The sequence below is a fragment of the Mchenga conophoros genome, linkage group LG9 (genome assembly GCF_057382185.1).
Source record: "Mchenga conophoros isolate Kocher_MC1m ecotype Shallow Benthic linkage group LG9, M_conophoros_male_GT1.1, whole genome shotgun sequence".
NCBI lineage: Eukaryota > Metazoa > Chordata > Actinopteri > Cichliformes > Cichlidae > Mchenga > Mchenga conophoros.
The window spans coordinates 17,108,112-17,129,086 of NC_140534.1; the positions used below are offsets into that span (position 1 = coordinate 17,108,112).

The 20,975-nt window shown below is 38.9% G+C and overlaps 1 protein-coding gene and 1 long non-coding RNA gene across 2 annotated transcripts in view; both read left to right on the forward strand.

Annotated features, from left to right (window-relative positions):
• Positions 1-20,975, forward strand: part of LOC146567098 (uncharacterized) — a 274,156-nt gene that overhangs the window by 214,156 nt on the left and 39,025 nt on the right. The window lies entirely within an intron of this gene.
• The window catches only part of LOC146567099 (cadherin-18), a 94,180-nt gene that overhangs the window by 70,330 nt on the left and 2,875 nt on the right, over positions 1-20,975 (forward strand). Inside the window, exons 9-11 of the mRNA XM_085286704.1 lie at positions 574-695; positions 3,157-3,274; positions 16,075-16,326. Coding sequence (XP_085142830.1) covers positions 574-695; positions 3,157-3,274; positions 16,075-16,326 — 492 coding nt within the window. The remainder of the gene's footprint in view (positions 1-573; positions 696-3,156; positions 3,275-16,074; positions 16,327-20,975) is intronic.

The following is a 20,975-nucleotide window of genomic DNA, read 5'->3' on the forward strand; positions in this document are numbered from 1 at the left end:
ATACTCCCAGTCATAAGAGTAGCTCAATCTGCCATTTTCAGACACTTGCATTATAACAGTACATTTAGCCCTGTTTTTTTTTTTTTTTTTTTTTTTTTTGCTTAGTACTGATGCTGTTTCAGGTGGTCTTCGTAGGTCATAAAAGCCTTTTTCTTAGACAATGTTGCAGTCTTGGACCTGTAACATCCTGTAAATACTAATGTTCTTCACATTACACAGGTAGTAAAAAAATGTTTCACTAAATTGACTTTAAAAATTAACCATTGAGTATATTTTTTTTAATCTTTCAAAGTGAATATTTTGCATGTAAGATGGGTTATGTATTATAACCAAGAACTACAACTGAAAAAAATGCCATGATTATATCAATTTTAATAAACAAAGTTGATTTGTGCAGCATTGCACCCCTCAGTGCTTTTATAAGGACAAACCGACAGACAAAACCCATAAACAATCTAACAGGAAGAGCACACCATGCCCTAGTTTGAAATGTTGAATGTTTCACTTTGCTATTAAGGTTCACGCTTGGCTTTTATCTTTTTTGTCTCTTTTTCTTTTCTTTCTCTGCTTCAGACAATCCCAGCCTTCTCAGTCACATTCCTGTAACTGTTCAGGTCCTCGATGTGAATGACAATCCACCAGAAATAGCAACAGATGAGGAAGTTATTGTCTGTGAGAGCTCAAGACCGGGACAGGTAAGTGTCAGGGACTCGCCTAGAAAAACACAAAAACACCTATTTCCGTTTTTCTCTGACTTCAAACATTAAAACATTCCTTCAAGTCAAAAACACCTCAGAAGTAAAGTGTTGAGCGCTGTCCATTAAGCACAGTCATTTCCCTGGCTACATGAATTCTGCACCGAACTGTTGTTTCCCTCAGCAGTTCGGGTTGCTCACCGAGAGCTGAGCAATAAGAGACTGCGAATGCACTGGAGAGAGCTGCTTAATCATCCCTCATTCAAAATGAGTATCTCAGCAGCAAACCATGACAGCTCTAAATCGAAGCTCATTCCAATTTGCGCTCAGTAGTCTTTGATTCATTCAAATTAAGAAGGTTTTTGAGATACAGCGCGATCAGCAGCATGGAAAATGGCTGAAAGGCTGGTTCGGCAAAGGATGATGAAGTAAAGACTAGGAAGACACAAGTAAATACATTTTTAATAGTTTTGAGCTGTTGGAAGAATAGTTTGAAGAAAAGTTCGAATGAAAGTTTGTATTAAATTTGTATTAAGGTTACATTGTTGCCTGAGGGTTCTTGGCTCACGGGATTAAGTATTATAATGCACCGAATGAGACAGCAGGATACCACTATTCAGAAGACAATGCATTTAAAAACTGAGCTTCTCATTAATGTTTTAGAATATGTTTGTATTTCTTTTTAATACCACAGCAATTCGATTTTTTTCTTTTTAATTTGTTGGAAGATGACAATCAAAATTTTGACACAATACCTCTTGCCAATAAAGAAGTAACATTTTATCACACCTATATTTAGTTATATATATATATATATATATACGTTATATTTAGTGGTACACACTAAATGGTTGGGAACTGGTTCTTATATAGTTCTTTTTTACTAACTGAGCACGTTTTTGCCTTTTACGGTACATTTAAGTTTAAGCTGATTTTTTTTTAAAGCTTGAGGTGTCCCATGGTTAGAATAAAAAAATGAGTTACTGTTACAGCAATACTGGCCAATTGCTAAAGGAGTAAAAATGCTTGACTTTTGTATAAGTGACCTCGTGTGTTTAACACATTTATTAGACCAATAACAAAACACAAATATTTTAGAAACATGTTGAAAATTAAAAATTACATTCAGCTATTAAGACACTTGTTTTCTGTTTAGGGATTATAGCAATAATAATTGAAAATGTAATAATGTTCTTTACTATTTTTTGGCTTTTTTTGTAAAACTGTATATTTGAAAATCCATGAATGGCAACAATAATTACATCTTAGCATTAGAAATGTAATTTAAATTAAAGAGCTTGCACATACTGGTGGATTAATCATTACATAAACATGAAGCACGAGTTTAGTAATTAGAAGTACTTTTAATTTAGTGCAGCTGTGGCATAAACCTTACATTAGGTGGTGGTCAAGCAGTGTACATGTACAACTTTTAAAAGTAGGGATGATAACACTTTTCAAGATGGGCTGTTTAGTTTTATAGGTGACTCTTTCAATGCAACAAATTCAATGTGAATTCTCACTTCAGCAGTCACTGGGCTGTTCTGGTGTATAATTTGACATTGTGACATGTAGGATTTATTTATTTATTTACACTAAACTAATTTACTAATTAGATCAAAGATCACTGGGCATGTTCAGCCCAAAAGATGCCTACAATAAGAGCTGATTGTCACTATCTGCCAAACAATGGATTAATGGAAGACAAATTTGCACCCGCTATCAAACCATGCAGACATTTTCATGCTGACAGCAAATTGTATAGCTCCATCTTGTTTGCAAACATCCCACTGAGTTTTAAGAATGATCTTTTTAGCATGTGTCTGTTTTTTCTCACACTGATTAAAACGACAACAATTAGAACTTAGCTTTTGAGCCCTTAGAAGAAAGAGAGCTCTGCTCCACTCAGCCACTCTGTCAAGCATGACATCCACATAAGTACAAATAGACACAAAGGACAGAGGCTTGAGCAAGTGCACCAGGAGAAGAAGAAAAAAAATGCCCCTAATCTCACATTTAAACTTTTTCTCGGTGACAGAGGGTATCAGGTCATTGTTTTCTCTCCTCACAATCTCTCCTCGCTCTCACTATGTCTTTTACCAATTAAGCGTAGTAATCTGACAGAAGTGGCAGTAAGGTTGCCCCGAGAGCACGTCTTTCATTGTTAGATTCCAGCTCCCCCTTGCACAAGCCAAAAGCTCTCAGATGCAAGTGTCACAACTAGATAGTCTCCTTCGAGCACCGCACACAAGTAAAGAAAAAATAGTTACATGAGCATTTGGCTGGAGGTCAGAGGCACTATTGACTGTGACTAATTATGATCAACAAATCACAAGACATGCTAGAGAAACTAAATCAGCTCCTTGTCCTCTGTGCAATCAGAGTTAGTGTGTGGCAGATAATTAAATGTTGCAGGTGTCGTCGCTGGAACGTGATTTATCCTTTGTCTTGTGAACAACAGGTGATCCAGACTGTCACAGCAGTGGATAAGGATGACTTTGCCAACGGACAGCGGTTTTCCTTTGCTTCACCAAGCCAGCTACCAGTTAATCCCAACTTTACCCTTAAGGACAATGAAGGTAATCAAAGTGATCAATATGTTTGTTTGCATTCCTTATGAGTTTTGCACTCTGCCTACAGAGATATCCTCGTTGCTCACGCTTCGAGATCCAATAAGCTGCACTGATATTCCAGCACCTTGGAGGTGCAATAAAAATATTCTCTCTGTCAGCTGGGTATGGTAAGCATCTGAAGACTCAAATGCTGCCAGTAGTACCTACTGCGAGTCAGGTTTGCATGAAACATAAGCATCATAGAGGGTTGGCATGTTTGAGCATTGTGTTGTCAAATGGATTACCTGCTCAGGCACTCTCTTTCCACCTCATGTGTGCATTATTTTGTTCCAGCCCAGGGCCAACAGTGGGTGTTACCATGGCAACAATTTCAGTCTTAGGGGAATACCTAGCCCTGGGTTGGTCTGCAATCACAGGGCTTTTAAAAGCTCTCAGCCTGAAGATCTCACAGTTTCCCACTGAGAAGAGGAGTTCACAGCACTCCAGAAGAATCTCTGAGCCAGAGAGGGGCATAAAAACAGAGAGGAAGGTAGTATGAGAGAGATCAAAAAAATCAATGTGATAACCAGAGATGAGTCTGTTTAGCCCTTGGTCCAGTTACTTCCCACCACAAGAATTCCCTTGCCTACTTCAACTACATTAAAGTGCAGAGGGAAGTTTTGCTGCATTCATGTAAGTGGCACTCAAAGACATCCCTCACTCCCTGCCCACCTCCACACCTAAGGGGTACATAAATCAAACAGGGCAAAGATCGACTTTAGCACTGCTCCAAAAAACATTTCAGTGGATACACAGTATAAGTAGTTAATTTGGCTCCTGTTTTTTTTAGCAGTTTTACACATGACATGCATACAGAGCAGCTCTGCAGTCAGCTATTGAACCTCCAGATAGTGGTGTGTTGCAAGAGTTTTTCAGAGGAAGCCAGAAAGTTTGAGTTTGCTATAAATCCTACAACTGTTTTAGATATGTCGGTGTGTGTGTGTGCGTGCGTGCGTGCGTGCGTGTGTGTGTGTGTGTGTGTGTGTAACTGTCCTGGAAAAACACTTGTTAAATATAGTTCTTATTTTTGTCACTTTAAAGGGTATGAAGACATACACCTCCACTGTCACAAAAACATCTCTTGCTGATTTGCCATATGCTGTGTTGAAGTGACCATATTTAGCGTTTTTGGGTTTTACCTTAGGGTGTTACATTCCTTTTTTGTGCACATTAAAAGCCTGCCAGGTAATAAAGCCCAACGTTTTCGGCAAAGGGAGAAAGCAGTGCAGACAAACTGCCTGCAGGGCTTCATTAGGAGTATATAATTTTCTTCTTCCAAATGTTGTGAGCAAACAAGTTTTCCTGGCTTCACTCTTGGCATCTGAGTTACTGAAATGCGCAGTGGATTAATTTTATTTTTGATGGCACTCTTCAGTGTTGGCACCTTGTGCGGTTAATGTGGTTAAAGTATAAGCTGAAATTTTATGCCCATACCTAAACAAAATTGAAAGAAAGTGATCTAGAACTACAACAGAACTATATAGGTTCTGCTTTGGGCCATGTTGCTTCTCTCTACAGAGTTTTATGACATGTGGCTTGGTTGTTTAGTAGTCTTGTTGTCACGGTCTGGCTGGCAGACCGTGGGGATGTGGGGAAAGGAGGACCCAGGCGCGGTGCTCTATGTATAAACCGTGTGTTTATTTACAGAGTGGAACAAAAACAACAATAAATCCCCGTGTTCTCCCAGACTCCCGTGTCGTGTCTCTGCGTGAATAGTTCGTGTCTCTGTGCTCTCTGCTCCCGTGTCAGCACCCCCCGGTGCTCGCTGCTCTTCGTGCCTTCCACGCTCCTCCTGCGGGAAACAATAGACGCAGCCGTCAGGACACAAATAACCGCGGGCATACACTTACACACATTAACTCAATTCAATGGGACGACTAACGTGGAGTCTCAAGGAATGATCCCGCGTCAGTGGGAGCTCCAAGACTCTCTTAAGTAGCTCCCCCGACGAGGCCTGATCAGCAGCAGGTGTGTGGCTTCGGGTGTGGCCAGTCCCCTTGCAGGGCCACACCCTCCAGGCCTGACGCCGCCTATAAACAAGTGCTCAGCCACCCACACACACATATACACAAGCACAGGGAAGGGGGAGCAACACCAAAATACACAGCAATAAGAATAATAATAATATAATACATGACTGCTCAGGGATCCTGGGTCGCCCAGTCCCAGGACCCTGACACTTGTGTTTGGGCCAGTTCCTGTTTGGAACTAAGGATTAAACTTAGCTCTTGGAGTTGTACTAAACATGCACTGATTACAAAATGTTCTTGGCTGATTTTAAATATACTCTTAGTGTGACTTGCCTATACCAATTTCGCTGATTTCAGTTTTATTTCTAAGAAACAGTAACTGACAGCATATATGAACAAAACTCAACTTTTTCTCTGTGGAAACTTTTTCATAACAAAGACATTATTAAAATTAACAATTTCCCCCAAATAACTTACAGGATCCTCTCTCACTCTCACAACTGACAATATATTGTTATCCTACTGAAAAGCAACATAAATAAGGATCTGAAAATGAATTGCTGTACACCTGCCTTTACCTGACATATTTTACCTTACCGATCAAAAGCAGGTGCATCAGATTTATACAACAAAAACCAGATTCTGTCACACATCATTTTCCAATATGTTTATAACTTCACCAGGTAACAGGACATTGACCCTTTCTCTTCACTTTTTATTCTAAATGCTTCAAAGCTAAGTTCTTCTCTTGACTCTAGAATTTTTATTCGTGGCAGCTTTCATCTTTTACTGTTCGCTGCTGGCTTGTGGCTGATTCTGAGCTCTCGATAGCTTTAGTGTTAGCCACTTTTCCTTTGTTAGCTTGATTAAACTGTCCATGTGCATTTGCAAACTTTGTTTCTTCGTTCACTTTCGTGCTAACAGCGTAGCATGGAGCTGTGAGGGTTTGTGCGACTGTTTACCTCTGTCACAGTGCACATTTTCCATGTATTGGGTCGCTTGTATGAAAGGATGACCAGCCAGTCACTAATCCGAGCTTTAAACACTGGAAATCAGTTGAGTCTGGTCAATTGATGTTCCTGAGATGCACCTGGGAGACAGAGGAGAAAGGACACTTGCCAAAGGAGCTATTATTAAATTTCTTTGTGGAAGTGTTTTTGTCTTGAGTGTATTACCTGGAATATGCCAAACACAGTGGGAGGGTGTCTCTTTAAACAACTCATTATTATTAATATTGTTATTGTTAACATTATTTATTAATGCAAAGCTAAGAAAAGGGACAACATCAAGCTGTCACAGTGAGACAGTAATTCTTTGCTTTGCTCTTTGCTTTTCTTTGTTTTTTTTTTTTATTGTGACAGGGGTATTTTATGGTTTTGAACTTTAGAAATAAAATGATGCTCTTCACAGCAGACAGTATCAAAGTGTAAATGCATAGTGAGGTGAAAGGGGCAGTCAACATTTTCTTTGGTGCCTGCTTCACTGTAAAAGTTTAATCCAGTGATTTACAGACCTTTGGTCCTGGCAGCTTTTCTGTGTAGGGATAAAAGCTCCTTATAGGGTATAACAGGGTAAATTGGTTTCACGTTACAGATAAGAGTGATTCACAGCCCTTCTTGGATCTGAGTCTTTTGAAAGATCTGCTTGTATTAGGGAAACCAGGGCATCTTCCTGGAGCCAGGTGTTAGAGGCTAGTGCTTCATGGGTAATGCATGCCTGTGACTATTAAGATTGGCGAGGACTGCATCATTCAAGTTTTTAAAGCTTTTGAAAATCTACACGTCCAGTCCACATACCCATCATTTGAAAATATTTCTCACTCTTGCAAAATGATTCTTTCAAAAGTTCTTAGATTTATTATAACAGAACCGTCTGCAGTAAAATATTCCCAAAGCATTAAATAAAAGGAGCTCTTCATTCTTGAAGGATCGATGGCAAGAGTTAGGGTTTTTTTCATGCTGTTTGAGTAATAGTGCTTTTCATTTTAGATTTCGTTGAGATTTGAGTGCATACCATCTCAGAGGCTCTTGGTTTTTGACATAGTAGATCTTTTATATAATCCCATAAAGGATCACCCAATTATGTGTTATGGCATGGAAAGAGTTTTTTAGAGATACATTATACTAAAAGGAAGAAAATCACATTACACGTTATACAATAATCATAATTTGTAACTTTCAAACCTCCTAGTATTTCCCCATTATGTTAGCATAGAAGTACTAATGACTATCTTAACTCAAGATGTGCAGTTGTCCAGATGAAGGATTGACACCTCCAAGTTCTCTCGGAAGCACATGTGCTTCTATTCCCACATAGCATTGAGCTTACCATTTGGCACTTTCTGATCTTTTAATTCGCTTGCCTACTCATTTATACTACAATTCCTTGTCCACTTAGAATGATTCATATCACCTTTTATTCTAAAGTTGTCTCTCATCTGCATAAATCGCTCTCTGAAATGTTAAGCTGCTGGACTCAGAATTCATGTGGTTTCAGTTCGCTCAAATATTAGAGCCTACATGTGCTGCACTCAGAAAATGGTGTAAAAAACATATGCGTAGCTTTTTGCTTGCGCTCTGTGTTAGAAGGTATCTGCCTGCTCACGATATATGAGTGAGAGTGAGAGCGAGGCACAGTGAGCCATACTGTTGACTCCACTGTCTGATAATTAAAGTAAGCTCTTCACACTCAAAGCAGCTTCTTTCATTTCTGTTGTAGCAGACCAACAGTTGGTAGCAGCTCTCTGCCAAGGCCTAATACCCCCCTCTGTTGTTGTGCAACTGATGAAAATCCCTCTCAGTCACTCACACGGCTAACTCTCTCGTGACCTCCTTTCCGTCTCAGTTACCATTTGCACAATGGATCGCCATGAAACGTGAATTATGGTGGCTTTGTGCCCAGATTTTTGTGTGAGAAAAACAGGTTCAGCTGGACTCACTGATATATTTTTAACTAATTAACCAATTAGAATCCACCCTTTCATTCCTGATATTTAGTATTCACTTGAAAAGAAGATGACAGCTAAAGTTCTGTGTGTGTTTTGGGGTTTTTTTTCCATCAAGCTATTTCTTTACTTCACCATATCACATCTAATATCATGTTACTGCTAGTGCGCTTCCTGCAGAGATGTGCAACAGCACTGGCTCTGTTTCACAAAATCACATCAGCAAAGAGGTTGAGTGAGGATTTTTAGCTAAAAAGGAAAACACAGATTTAGTCTTAAAATTAGATCAGTGCCTTCTGCTTGCAGTGGAGCTGAAGCCAGGACACCTGAAATACTGAGCTGTCATGCAGACGTGTTGATGCAGCTGAAGTGGTGGATGCACTACAATAACTGCAGGTCAAACTCCTACAGCGTATTAGGCACCATTAAAGCTGAAAAGCAAGGGGATGCTTCTGCTCAGCTGCTCTGGGAAAGCACTTTGTGACAAACCTATTCTGTTAAAAGCCCTTTAAATATAATCAACTTGACTGTGCCTACATTACAATGACTGAAAATTGAATGCCTCTTTGATCTTGTTATCTTTCACATTGTGATGGCATTTTCTTCTAAAAAGGCAATTAAACTAAGGCTATCATCTCTGAATAAGCCACATACGTAAATAGATCAATCGATTTCTGAAAGCATCTTCTTCCACTATACAGAAGCCGTTATAATATTTCAGTTAATCAGCCGTTCTGAAAGTAACGTTGTCACGCCACAGCAATATGGGACGTTTAATTAGCTTTTATGTCATTCACACTTCACTTGCAATTGGTGTCACGCTGCTAGATTCCCAAGCACCTAGTATCTGCTGAAACAGCATTGTTTGTGTAGACCTGTCATGTGCTGCTTTGTCAAAACCTATAGCAAACAACTAAACGCTGTCACAAACTCACACTGAAAGATTTGATTAGTTTTCCTTTTATTCATTTGAAGTTCAATTGGTTTTCTAAATGATCAGTCGTAACATTTTCTTGGCTTTGCCCTTGTGTCTGTGAGTTTTTTGTTTTGTTTTTTTCATCTATATTTTCTTAACTCTCCTAACTACTTCCATTCTTTTATTTCGAAGGCTGATCCCTCAGGTTTTTAATTCCTCATGTTCTTCTCTTCCCAACCTCACCAGTGTCTGTTTAAGGTTATCTGTGTCTTATCGCTCTTCTCCCCAGTGTGTAGTTTCTCTGTGTGTCTTTCCTACTGTAGGTCTTTGTCAAGCACTTGTGCACCCTTTGTGTGTTTCCTGAGTTAGTCTTTTTCCCCTGTTGAAAATTTGCTTTTTCCTTGTGGATTTCTTTCCCCCTGCAACCCTGCTGCAGGCTCTTTTGTTGTTTCACAATGTTGAGATTAGAGTTCCTTTTAGTCATACCTCCTGCCAGTCAGTCTAGCTTTTTTGTTTGCAACTGGGTCCATTTTTTAAACTTAACACAAAATCACGGGGACAAAAACTCATATGCATAAGCTTATGTTATCATGAAAGGCCACAGCAGTCACGTTTTATAATTGAACAAATGTGATGCAGTAACAAAGAGGTGCACAACGGCATCCTGCAAAAGTAAAAAGATGAACCCATAATTAACTAAACATGCAAAACACAACCCTTCATCACACATGATAACCGTAAACTCAAACACAAACTGCTATCTGTTGTCACTGAACATATTGTCATAAATTAAGTTGAGTCCCATTAATCTTTGTTCAATATAATGAGGAGTCATGTGAAACAATGGAAAGAAGTGTTGATTGTGCATGAAATGTCTTATATTTTCTCAAGAAAGATATGTTAGGGCACAGTCACATAAGCCTAGACACAAGTCGATGATCCCCCTGGATGACTGGATGACAAAGAGGGCAGTGCAGCAAATCCTCCTTGCGATTACTTGGAATTCCTCTGCAAAATTCCCATGGTCGCCCATAGTTTGGAAGATGCCAACCTGTCTGAAAACACTTGCCTTTTATTCTCCAAACTACAGTGAAACTTCAAAAAGTGCAATACAAAGTGGATACAGAACAATCACCTCCAAAATAAATGTTTGTAGTTACCTACAACTTTTACTTTGAAAGCAAGCCTTGTCCATTTTCACTGGACTTCACTGTCACTCAGCGAGTAGTCTGCCAGTGTCATCCTTGCGAACCACGGGTTACTTTGGCAACCTGCTACCAATCAAAAAGAGGCTTTTAGTGCACCATTGTATACCTCTTATCAATCAATGTCATTTCCACTCACCAATCAGTCATACAAAGCACATTTTTCCTTTACAACACTTTCCCCTGACTTAGTCTCCAGGCCTGTGTGAATGGGACTTTGAAATCAATTTCACAACAACTGACAGAAACCTTGCACTTAGTTGTCAAACAAGCATTTTCCCCTTACAACCAGTGGCTATCAGAAGGTCACAAAGATGTCTCTAGGAGCGTGTGATTGAAATCTAACCTAACCTATATATTTAGTCTGATTAGTCTCATTGTACAGTTTCTCAACCCAGTAACCTTTAGCAACATCGAAGTTTACCGGAAGCCCACACACACGGACCAGTACCTCCTCTTTGACTCCCATCACCCTTTGGAACACAAACTTGGAGTAATTAGGACCCTACACCACCGGGCAGAACATGTTCCCTCTAAGCCTGAAGGAAAAAAGAAGGAACACACACATGTAAAGGAAGCACTCAAAACGTGCGGCTATCCTAAATGGGCGTTCTTAAAGTCAGCAAAGAGGCACAGAAAAGAAGACCAGACACCAGCGAGGGGGTTTACAACACCAACTCTCTGCCATCTATAATCCAGTTTTGAGATCCCTTCCCAGACGCCTTAACGCCCACTCACATCCTGGCCCATCTGACCTCAGGAATTCGCATGATAAGGTGGGGCCAGGTTTCACAATGAACACACCCGAAACTCTGGCTGATTGGGACCCACACCCAGTTTCACACCTTGGCTCAGGCGATTAGAGGATCATCAGGGGGTCCTTTTGTCCCTCTGTGGGGGGATACTCCCACTAGGTTTATATCTGGGACTCTCCACCATTTGACCTTAGAACTGAAGAAGCTTCTTGGATGAGAGGTGAAACGTCTTCAACTAACTTAAAGAAGTCCAGACGCTTTTCTTTGCAAGCTCCTTTGACTACGATGACCTGGATGACTGAGAACCTTCACAGACAGTAGTTTGGTTGTTAAACTGCTTGCCAGCAGACATTAACCTGGTTAGCTTGAGCTACACTACATGAAAATCCTCACAGTTTTAGTATTTTCATATAGTACGCCAGAGCATATAAGCCCTCCCACAATATTAAATATTTGGTAGCATTATAGTTTCACAGTGAATTATAACCTTAATTGAATTGGCAGAAAACTGTGTTTCTGCATTATTCATTCAATTTCAAGTGACCTTATTTTCTCTGATAAAAGCTTATTTGGAAAAAACAAAAAGCACCTATTTTGTTTAAATAGGTCATAAGACATTGTGCTTATGATGTGCTACCATACCACATTAAAAAAGTTATTTTTTCTGCCTTTCTTTGGAAACTAGCCAGTGTCATTCATCTGTGATAAATGATACAGTCTCAGCATCCAAAGTAAAAGAAGTTTCAGCAGCATTGAGTGATTTATAAGGTGACACAGGGATTGGTGCCTTGTGCCAAAATTGTCCGATTTGATTCCTCGCCTTACACTTTGACACACTTCTTTACTGAACCTTATCAGAAAGTGTTTTTAATACTCTTTGATATTGTAAATTAAACTGTTATCTGAGTCTCATATTATTGTCTTATGAATTAACTGTGAGATTGTAGCCACAAATTCAATATACTGACACATCATACTTACCCTTAAATTAATTAATAAAAGTATTGCTGAGTCTGTAACACCTAAATAAACATATTTTCTTATTGTTTGTATGTATAAGCCTGTACAAACATCTGCAATGACTGTAATCATTAACTTTAAGTACCCACGTTTGCTCTGTGACCCAGAATATATTTTTCCCAAAATAGTGGAACTATAGAACAATGTTAAATTTCAAGTGGCAGCTAAGAAGAAAGTTCGTGCTGAATCCCATCAGCGGCACCTACACACACCCACCAAAGTTCACAAGGAATCCAAGTAAGTGCATGTGTAGGCAAGTGTGAAGTCTGCAGAGATGTGGTTGCGTCGCATGTGTCTATTGTTGGTTTATTTTAGCTCTGTTTTATTTTTTCAGGCACACTTCATATGTTCTATAGAGCATCAGAACAAGGATTCCCTAGTCACACTATGAACATTACCAATAGGAAAATACAACCCTGAGCACACAATTGAGTTCATAATTGACTCATTATTGAGTAAAGACATTGCCATTAACTATCCTGATCATCTCTGCATGTCTACCAAACTTATTTGATAGGTCTTTATAATAACCATGATTAATAAACTGCAACATTGTAGTGAATTAAACTGCAGTTTTCATCTGTTTGAATAGAGAGCAGTTTCACTCTATCTTTTATTTTGTTATTAATCATTATTAACCCTTAGATGTCAAACACAACATCTCTCACAGAACAACAGCACAAATGGTGACCTTGGTACAAACTGACACTGGCAATTTCTAAACAATTACAAGTGCATCATAAAATATTGTGTGTGTGTATTGATACCATCAGAATGTCATGGCAGCAGTGTCATAACTAATGATTAATATTAATGCTGTTATTTGTCATTTCATGGTTAAGAGCAAAATAAGGCAATAATAAAGTTTAAATAACTGGCTATTTAAATTTTATCATAACCACATTTTATGAAACTTACTTTTTTCTGCTGTAAAATTTCTGATGCACTGTATAATAAATGCCTTATCTCAAAAAAGGAGAGACTGGAATGAATAAGTGGCACAAAAGTTATGTAAGTGATAACCAACATCATGCTAATGCTTCTGGTAAAGTAAAAAAAAAAATAGGCCATTTTAAAACCCAGTGTAAGGAGGCTTTCACCATGCTGTAGCAGACACCAGAAAAAAAGGAGCATTTTTTCTAGTGATTGCCAAAATATAACTTTCCTAATACTTTCCTAAAAACCAGATCTTCTCTCATTTGCTGTTTGATTACCTGTCATGTACTGCAAGAAATGCCACATGGTATTGGAGACGCCACATGGTTAAACTGAGACTTTACGAAAGAGTACTGTGTTTCCTCTCACGTGGATTCAGTGTGCTTGCAGATGGCCCTTCTCGCTGCAGTATTAATCAACAAGCACAGAGCTCTCCTCCACCCACCTGTGATGACAGGAGGTTTAATGTGAAATTAGCATGACATAATTGATGCGAACTTCCTCGCTGTGGTCTGTACAAGGACCTATGCTGCTGTGGAACTGTGCTTCAAAGTGCACAAGCTCTGTTGGAGAACATCACTTACACAGAGCTTGTTTGTCTCTGTGTGCTTTAGCCTCCTTCTCCATCCTCAATACTCCTTCCTTTGGCTCACACATACATACATTCCTCCTCCATTCATCCCCATGCATCGCCCTCTTCTGCTCTCATCTTCCACCTCCCCATCTTTCTCTCTTGTTATTTGCATCTCTCACACTGCACTCTCTCAAAACCCCCACCCATCTGCTTGCTGATACAGTGATACTGCGAGTCTGACTTAATAAAGCTTGAAGTACGTGTTGTCATTCCAACTGTCGATCATTATAATTATTCATAGATGGAGCAGAGATTGGAGTGGGAGGCGAGGTCTCTGAGCAGCAGAGCGATAGTACAGCATGGCGGAGGTGTTTTCACTGAGTGCAGAGAAAAGGTTGCCCTTGTGCACGATTCAGCATTTTTGAAACCTGAAATACTTCACGAATATGTATCAGCATGCAATGTGTCATCTGCTAGTTTCTGGGTAGCCAGTCATGTGAGGCCCAAGTTATTCATCCAGGTAGCTGATTCACCCATGCTTATAGCTAAAATGAACAGGGATGGCAAAGCTGGTTCTGTTCAAGGATAGTACTTTGATACATCATCATCATTATCTTTATGTTACTATACACCTACATGTCTTACGTCCAGTTATGTGCAATACCTTAAAAGTCCTGCTTATGCTGCTGTCCTAGTGTTCATGTTACATCTGTTAACGTTTCCAGATTTTGCACACCGATGCACGTTTGTCTTCAAATTCATAAATCTACCGCCAAATATTAAGATTTGCACTAGTATGTATCGCACTTAAGTTGTTACTTAAACCTGCAATGCATCTCTTACACTGGAAGAGGGGAAATTCCTTTTCCAAATCGAATATACAATACAACTATCCAGTTTTATGTGTAGCTCATATTTTAAATATGTATTTGTCGTTATGCACACACCTATACCAGCAGCAGCTAAGTTGTCATTAATATCCCAAAGGAATTAAAAATAAAAGATCTCTAAAGCTTGGTGAAGCTGCAGCATATAATTATATATCTGCATAATAATCTGCAACTGATGCCACCTCAAAACCCTCTGTTCCCATTAAAAATCTATTAATGGAATTTACTAATAAGGCACTGTGTCAATTTTGCAGATTAAAGGCGTAGACACAAGTATTTATGCAGCTGGCCGTTTTGGGAGTTTCCTTTTTGGAGCTCAAAATCTTGGAAGGAGAGTTTTCCAATTGGTCATGCAAACCTGATTTACTATCCTTTGTTGTAGGCAGTTTACGGCAATTTTATTGTTTTTGGAATGCCAGAGGCATCAAAACAAGTGTTTTATTGGCATGGGTGAATCCCGTCCTGTTGCTCTTCACTTAGTCATCCTGAATGTTTGAAAACCAAGCCTCGCATATGAATCTTTATCAGAGCTTCCAGTATTATCCAGAGAATTACTTTTTAAACCCTCAAGATCACACACAGCTCAAATACAATTTCTTTGAGAAGAATTTGCTCTCTATCAAATTCATATTGAATTTCCTTCAATTACCTTTCATTGATCTGAATTGCTAAACTCTTCCAGTGGAGAAATACACCAAGTAAACCTGAGCTTACATTATATTGTATATGTATTTTTCTTATTAGATGACTTGCTTTCTCAGTGGTTCTTCTTATATTTTGGCCCACTACTTTGATGGTGTTGACTCATTGAAAGTAAACTTTGTTTAAAGATGATTGTACTCTTGGAAGATGTTGTTTGAATTTTTGTGTCCTGCTAATTTACTTTGCTTTGTAAATCCAGCCCTTAGATTTTATATATCTGTAATTTCATTATTAAAATAAATATTTGCTACTATACTCCCCAGTCTGTCCAATAGATGTGGTGAGTGCACACGATTATAAAATGGTACATTCAGGGTAAAGGTTAGTAAAATATTAATGTAATTTCCAAAGATGATTTTTCAGTGATTTTGTGTGTCTTGTCATTTGCTTCAGTTTTATTGCTCAGCCTTGCTATAGAACCTACTAGAAGTCTACCTCATTTCCTTTTTTCCCCAGCCTTTTTACTTTTGTTTATCTAAGTAACATGTTTCATTGACAGAAATGTTTCTGCAAGGGCCAAGGTGATCTGCTCTTTTGCAGCACATTAAAATAGTAAATGAATACCTTTGAAATGAATTAGCTTTGGCACACAGGAAAGCTGTAGAGTTTGTAAGAAATCGACCAGCTTCAAATACTTCAAAAGAAGAAGAAAAAATAGCATTCACAATACCCAGTGAATGCTTTTTTTGATGTATTTAGCTAATGACACTTATACATAAACAGGAAATTATATACTTCACAGGAAGAGACATCTGACTAAAAAGACATCTGACTAAAATGAGGAACCAGAGAATAAGTCTTTTTAACCAAGGACACCATTTTTATTAACTCTTTACTTTTGCTTTTCTTTTACAGACAGTACAGCCAGCATTATTGCAAGACGACGCCGTTTCAACCACCTGACACAGGAGCTCTACGAGCTGCCCATTGTAGTGTGGGACGGTGGGGAGCCTTCGTTGAGCGGAACCAGCACCTTGACCCTGCGGGTGTGCCCATGCCAGCGCCATGGCAGGATCCGGATGTGCCAAGGCGAAGCATTCCTGTCATCAGCAGGTCTCAGCACGGGGGCCTTGATTGCCATCCTGCTGTGCATCGTTATCCTGCTGGGTAAGTTGGGACAGCCACTGTGGGGATTTCGGCAGGGGTGCGCTGCCCGGGGGCAAATATATGGAGGCCATGGATGGAGGAGATGGACCATAGAAGTGCAAGGAAGAGTGGGAGGTTTTGAAAAGCTATGACAAGGGCAGAGGATGAAAAGGCATGTGAGGACACAGGTAGAATCTGGAATGAGGGTAGAAAGAGTTAGAAGAAAAGGAAGAGCATGTGAAGGACAGAAGAGAAGGAGAGCACACAAAGAAGAGTTTAGAAGGAAGGTGACTAAAAAGGAGATGGGAAGGACAAAGACAGTAAAAAGTGAGAGGAATGATGATTGTAGGGTCAATACGAGAAGAGAGAGGCGGTGTGTACAACTGACAGGCTATTATGAATGACGCTGCGCCACTTGAAGACGGGAACTTTTTTAGTCTGAGGCAACTCGATTCAGAAAGAAATGTGAATCCAATCAATTTCTTTAAAATTGGGAATTTAGTTTGAGTCTTCTGTCTTACTTACAATCAAATCTCTTTTTTTTTAAATCCTTCCATCACTCCCTGCAGGGAAAGTGTTTGACATTGCATGTTGTGACTAGAAGAGCATAGGACAAGCTTGGAAGGATATGGTGACAGCCAACATAGATACCACTCTGCTGATTTCATGTGTGAAGGATGTGTTACGCGCCACGAATATAAAAGACCATCAGAAATACATTGAAAATACACAGGGCTTATTTGGTGTTGCCAGCTTGTCACAGCACCGAGAAAACATGTCTTCAATGAAAATGCATGCCTTGTTACTATGGCAACCCCTCTTTGCAGTGACAGTAAGTGATTATATGTAAACTTGGAAATATGATCTGGCCGCATGAATTTAGAACATTGGACAGCAAGCATCAGAGGTCAGACCAAAAAATAAATAAATCTTTGACATATATTGAAAATTCAAACAGAAGATTGAATGAAAATTGTTAAATTTACTAAAGGTGTGAGGATTGCTGCAAACCAAAGTACATCAGAACATGATTAGGAAAAACTATGTAATAACAAAGGTTCATCAATGCTCCTCTCCCCTCCTCTCTTTACTGATTGTCTGTGGACATTAGTGCATGAAGGTTATGCATATTCATACCAGCTTTCTTCGTCCTCTATGCCAGCCTCTGGCTGAGACGAACAAAAGGCCATCACCACTGTTTGGTGCAAACCCTTGAGTGAGAGACACATGCTGAATCACTAATCATCAGCACAAGAAAGAGCCTGTTTTGAACAGAGAAGCAAAGAGAACAAGGAAGAGACACAAAATATCACACCTGCTTTCTTTTTGTGTTTCACCTGTGTTGTATTTTAGAATAGAATAGAATTCAACTTTATTGTCATTGCACATGCACAGGTACAGGGCAACGAAATGCAGTTTGCATCCATCCAGAAGTGCTTAGTGATATAGATATATTACAATATATATTAGCAATAATATAGATATGTGAGTATATTACAGAAATGGGTCTATTATGTTATAATGTACACGGTATGAAGTATGTTGTGAATATTCTATAACTATAAGTATGTACAGGCTGTAGTGAGTACAAGCTATGTACAGGATATGGACAGGATATAAATATGAAAAACTATACAGAATATGAAATAAATAACTTTACAGGAATCTGAGATATACAGCTATACTTTCACACTTTCTAGTCTCAGGTTCTTTGTCTCTCACGTAGCGCCTCTCGACAGAGGGTCACCCGAAGAAATTTGAGATTTTGTCAGTGTGTCCCAGTCAAAAAATAAATAAATACATTCCATTTTTCTTGCCTGTGTTGTTTTTCATAATTCAACATCTTTTCACCATTCCTCAAAATTTGGCACCTCTGCACCATTCTTTTACCAAATATAATGAAGAAGTAGCTTAATGTCGGATTGAAATGATGGTGCGCGTTCTCTAAACATGATATGCTCATTTTTTTAATTCCCCTGGGAGACTTCTTTTGCATGTCATACACTCCTGTCCCTCAGTACTGTCAGCCTAAGCATCTCAGTGTGTTTAGGCTTTGGTACTAGCATGCAACCAACATGTATCTCGACATTTACCGCATAATGACGTTAAACTTACAGGCCTTTAATCATTTTCCATTATATTGCTGTCATTGTGATCAGACCTCAGTGCAAATTAGGAAGAGCTTATGCACACATGGAGTATCCTAAGTCAAAGAAAGCAACACAATGTGCATGCACTGATTATTTTGAAACTCTTTGCAGCCTTTGAGAGTTTGCTTAGGCTAATTAATGTGCAATAATGAATATGCTATAAACCTTGGACCAGAAAATACAAAAATCTTTTTTTAAAAACATGTAAACTATAGCTAGCTGTTTAGTAAAGAGAAGTGCTACCAAATCAGTGTATCGCCTAAACACACAGCGCACGCAGTTTCAGTTCTTGCTCATCTTTGCTTGTCAGTGTGACTTGTCTGTGGCTGATTGTTTTCTGTTTGTCCGATTAATGTCCGTGCTTTATCTCTGTGCCCTCTAATAAGCCATTTAATTAGGCCTGCAGCAAACCAGAAAGGGATGCAAACTAATGATTCAGCTGATAATGACCTTTACGCATGCCTTAAATAGCTTAAAATATTCATAAGCCCATCATTGTTTGGATGTAGTTTCCAATACTAATATTAACTCACTATGGAGGAAATAGTACACTATTACTTTACTAGCTGGGTTAAATGAGGAATTTTAGAATAATCTCTACAGCCTCCTTGATATCTAAACCCTTATGAGTTTGTACTGACACAGATTACCATAAATATCATTTCAAGGGTAAGATTTAAGTTCATTTTAGCATCTTATTTTATGTAATAAGCCTTGAAACTTGCCTTTCGTTTTAGTACAAATAAAATGGCTACTAGTCAAAGTGTCAGTGTTAATCTGATTGACTCATTCTTTTCCCTCAGGACTCCATCTCTTATTTACAAACCACGTTTTTTTTCTAATAATGATTTTAAAGCCTGTCTTGCATATTTGAAATATAAATAATGAACTCCATGGCTTGCATATTGATCCATAAAAATAATAGAAGTTCTGTAGCAATGTTCCAATTAACCAAGTTTTGCTCTCTTTGACCTTTGGTTTGATGCTTATGAGTTTCCACTTACTTATTATATCACACAGGGCAAAAGTTCTAAGCTACTACTCATTTCTTTAGTCTTGCTTCCAAGGAGCCAGACACATGGTCCATTGGTCTTGAGCAATAGGCTTTCTGAAAGTTTCTCTATGGACACTGACTGCTACTATTTCACTCATTTTCAGTCCAGTCCTTGTACCTGATCATTTTAGGAGGGATCACACAAAAAAGGAAAACAAACAAAAGCAAACTATTTGTGCTTTAGTTAAATCTATGAAAAAGTCCACAGATAACACAGTTTAACAGGCGTAACATAGTATCTCACAACAATGTGATTTCCAAAGACCAATTAGCCAAAGGTTCAGAATGTCTTGGCATGTTGTCCAGCATGTCATTAAAACGTTAAGGAAACTGGTTAACTAACTGGAGGATAACAGAAAGGCTGCTGTGCAGAAGTCATGGATTTACCTCCCCAGAGTCTGGACCTCAAAATTAGTGAACCATTCTGGGATCATCTTGACAGAGAACAGAGTAAAAAGAGCTTTGGGATGTCCTTCAGGAAGCCTGGAGAACTATTCCTGAGGACTAGTTAAAGAAATTTCAAGTAAGATTGTCTAAGACGGTTCATGTCCTGCATACAACATGGTATGCAGGGTGCTCAGTTGCAGACAGGAAAGTACTGCAGAGGGTCATCAACACAGCCCAGAAGATCACTGGCTGTTCTCTGCCCAGCCTGGAGGCCATTGCAAACTCTCGGTACCTCAGCAGAGCTGGCAATATCATTAAGGACCACTCTCACCCCAGTAATCAACTGCTTGAACTATTACCGTCAGGCCGACGGTACAGGTCACATAAAACCAGGACAAACAGATTCAGGGATAGCTTCTTTCCCAGAGCTATCACCGTAGTAAATAAGCACAAAACAATTGAACCTGCTTAACTATACCATACTTGCCACTGTCACTATATTATGCTGCTACTCATATTATCATTATATGAATTTTGCTATTCTGTATATATCGTACTTATTATTGTTTGAGTACTTTGGTTGTTTTATTGTACTTTTTATATTTTATACTTATATTTATTATTGCATTTTGCACCAAGGGAGTGGCACTCCAATTTCGTTGTACCTTGTACAATGAAAATAAACGCTATTCTATTCTATTCTATGTTGAAGAATAAAGGTGTTCATACCAAATATTGACTTTCAAGCTTGTTAGAATTGTACAAATCCTTTTTTTGCCTTATATGTTGTATTTCCATATTGCTCTACCTAGTTCCCATTTTTCTAGCAAAATATTAGGAAATGAGCAACAGCTAAAGACTTTCGCACACTACTGTAGAAACCTAATTTTATAATACAACACAGTCACATCTCCTATAATCACATAATAAATGTGACTTGTGCAACAGTCTCTACTGTAACTGACACAAATCTGTAGACTCAAATAGTGCTTCCAGTGCCATGAGTGTTATACTGAGCAACACATATACCCTATAGCTGGTATAGGCTAGCCACATGGAATGACCTGAATAGCCCATTA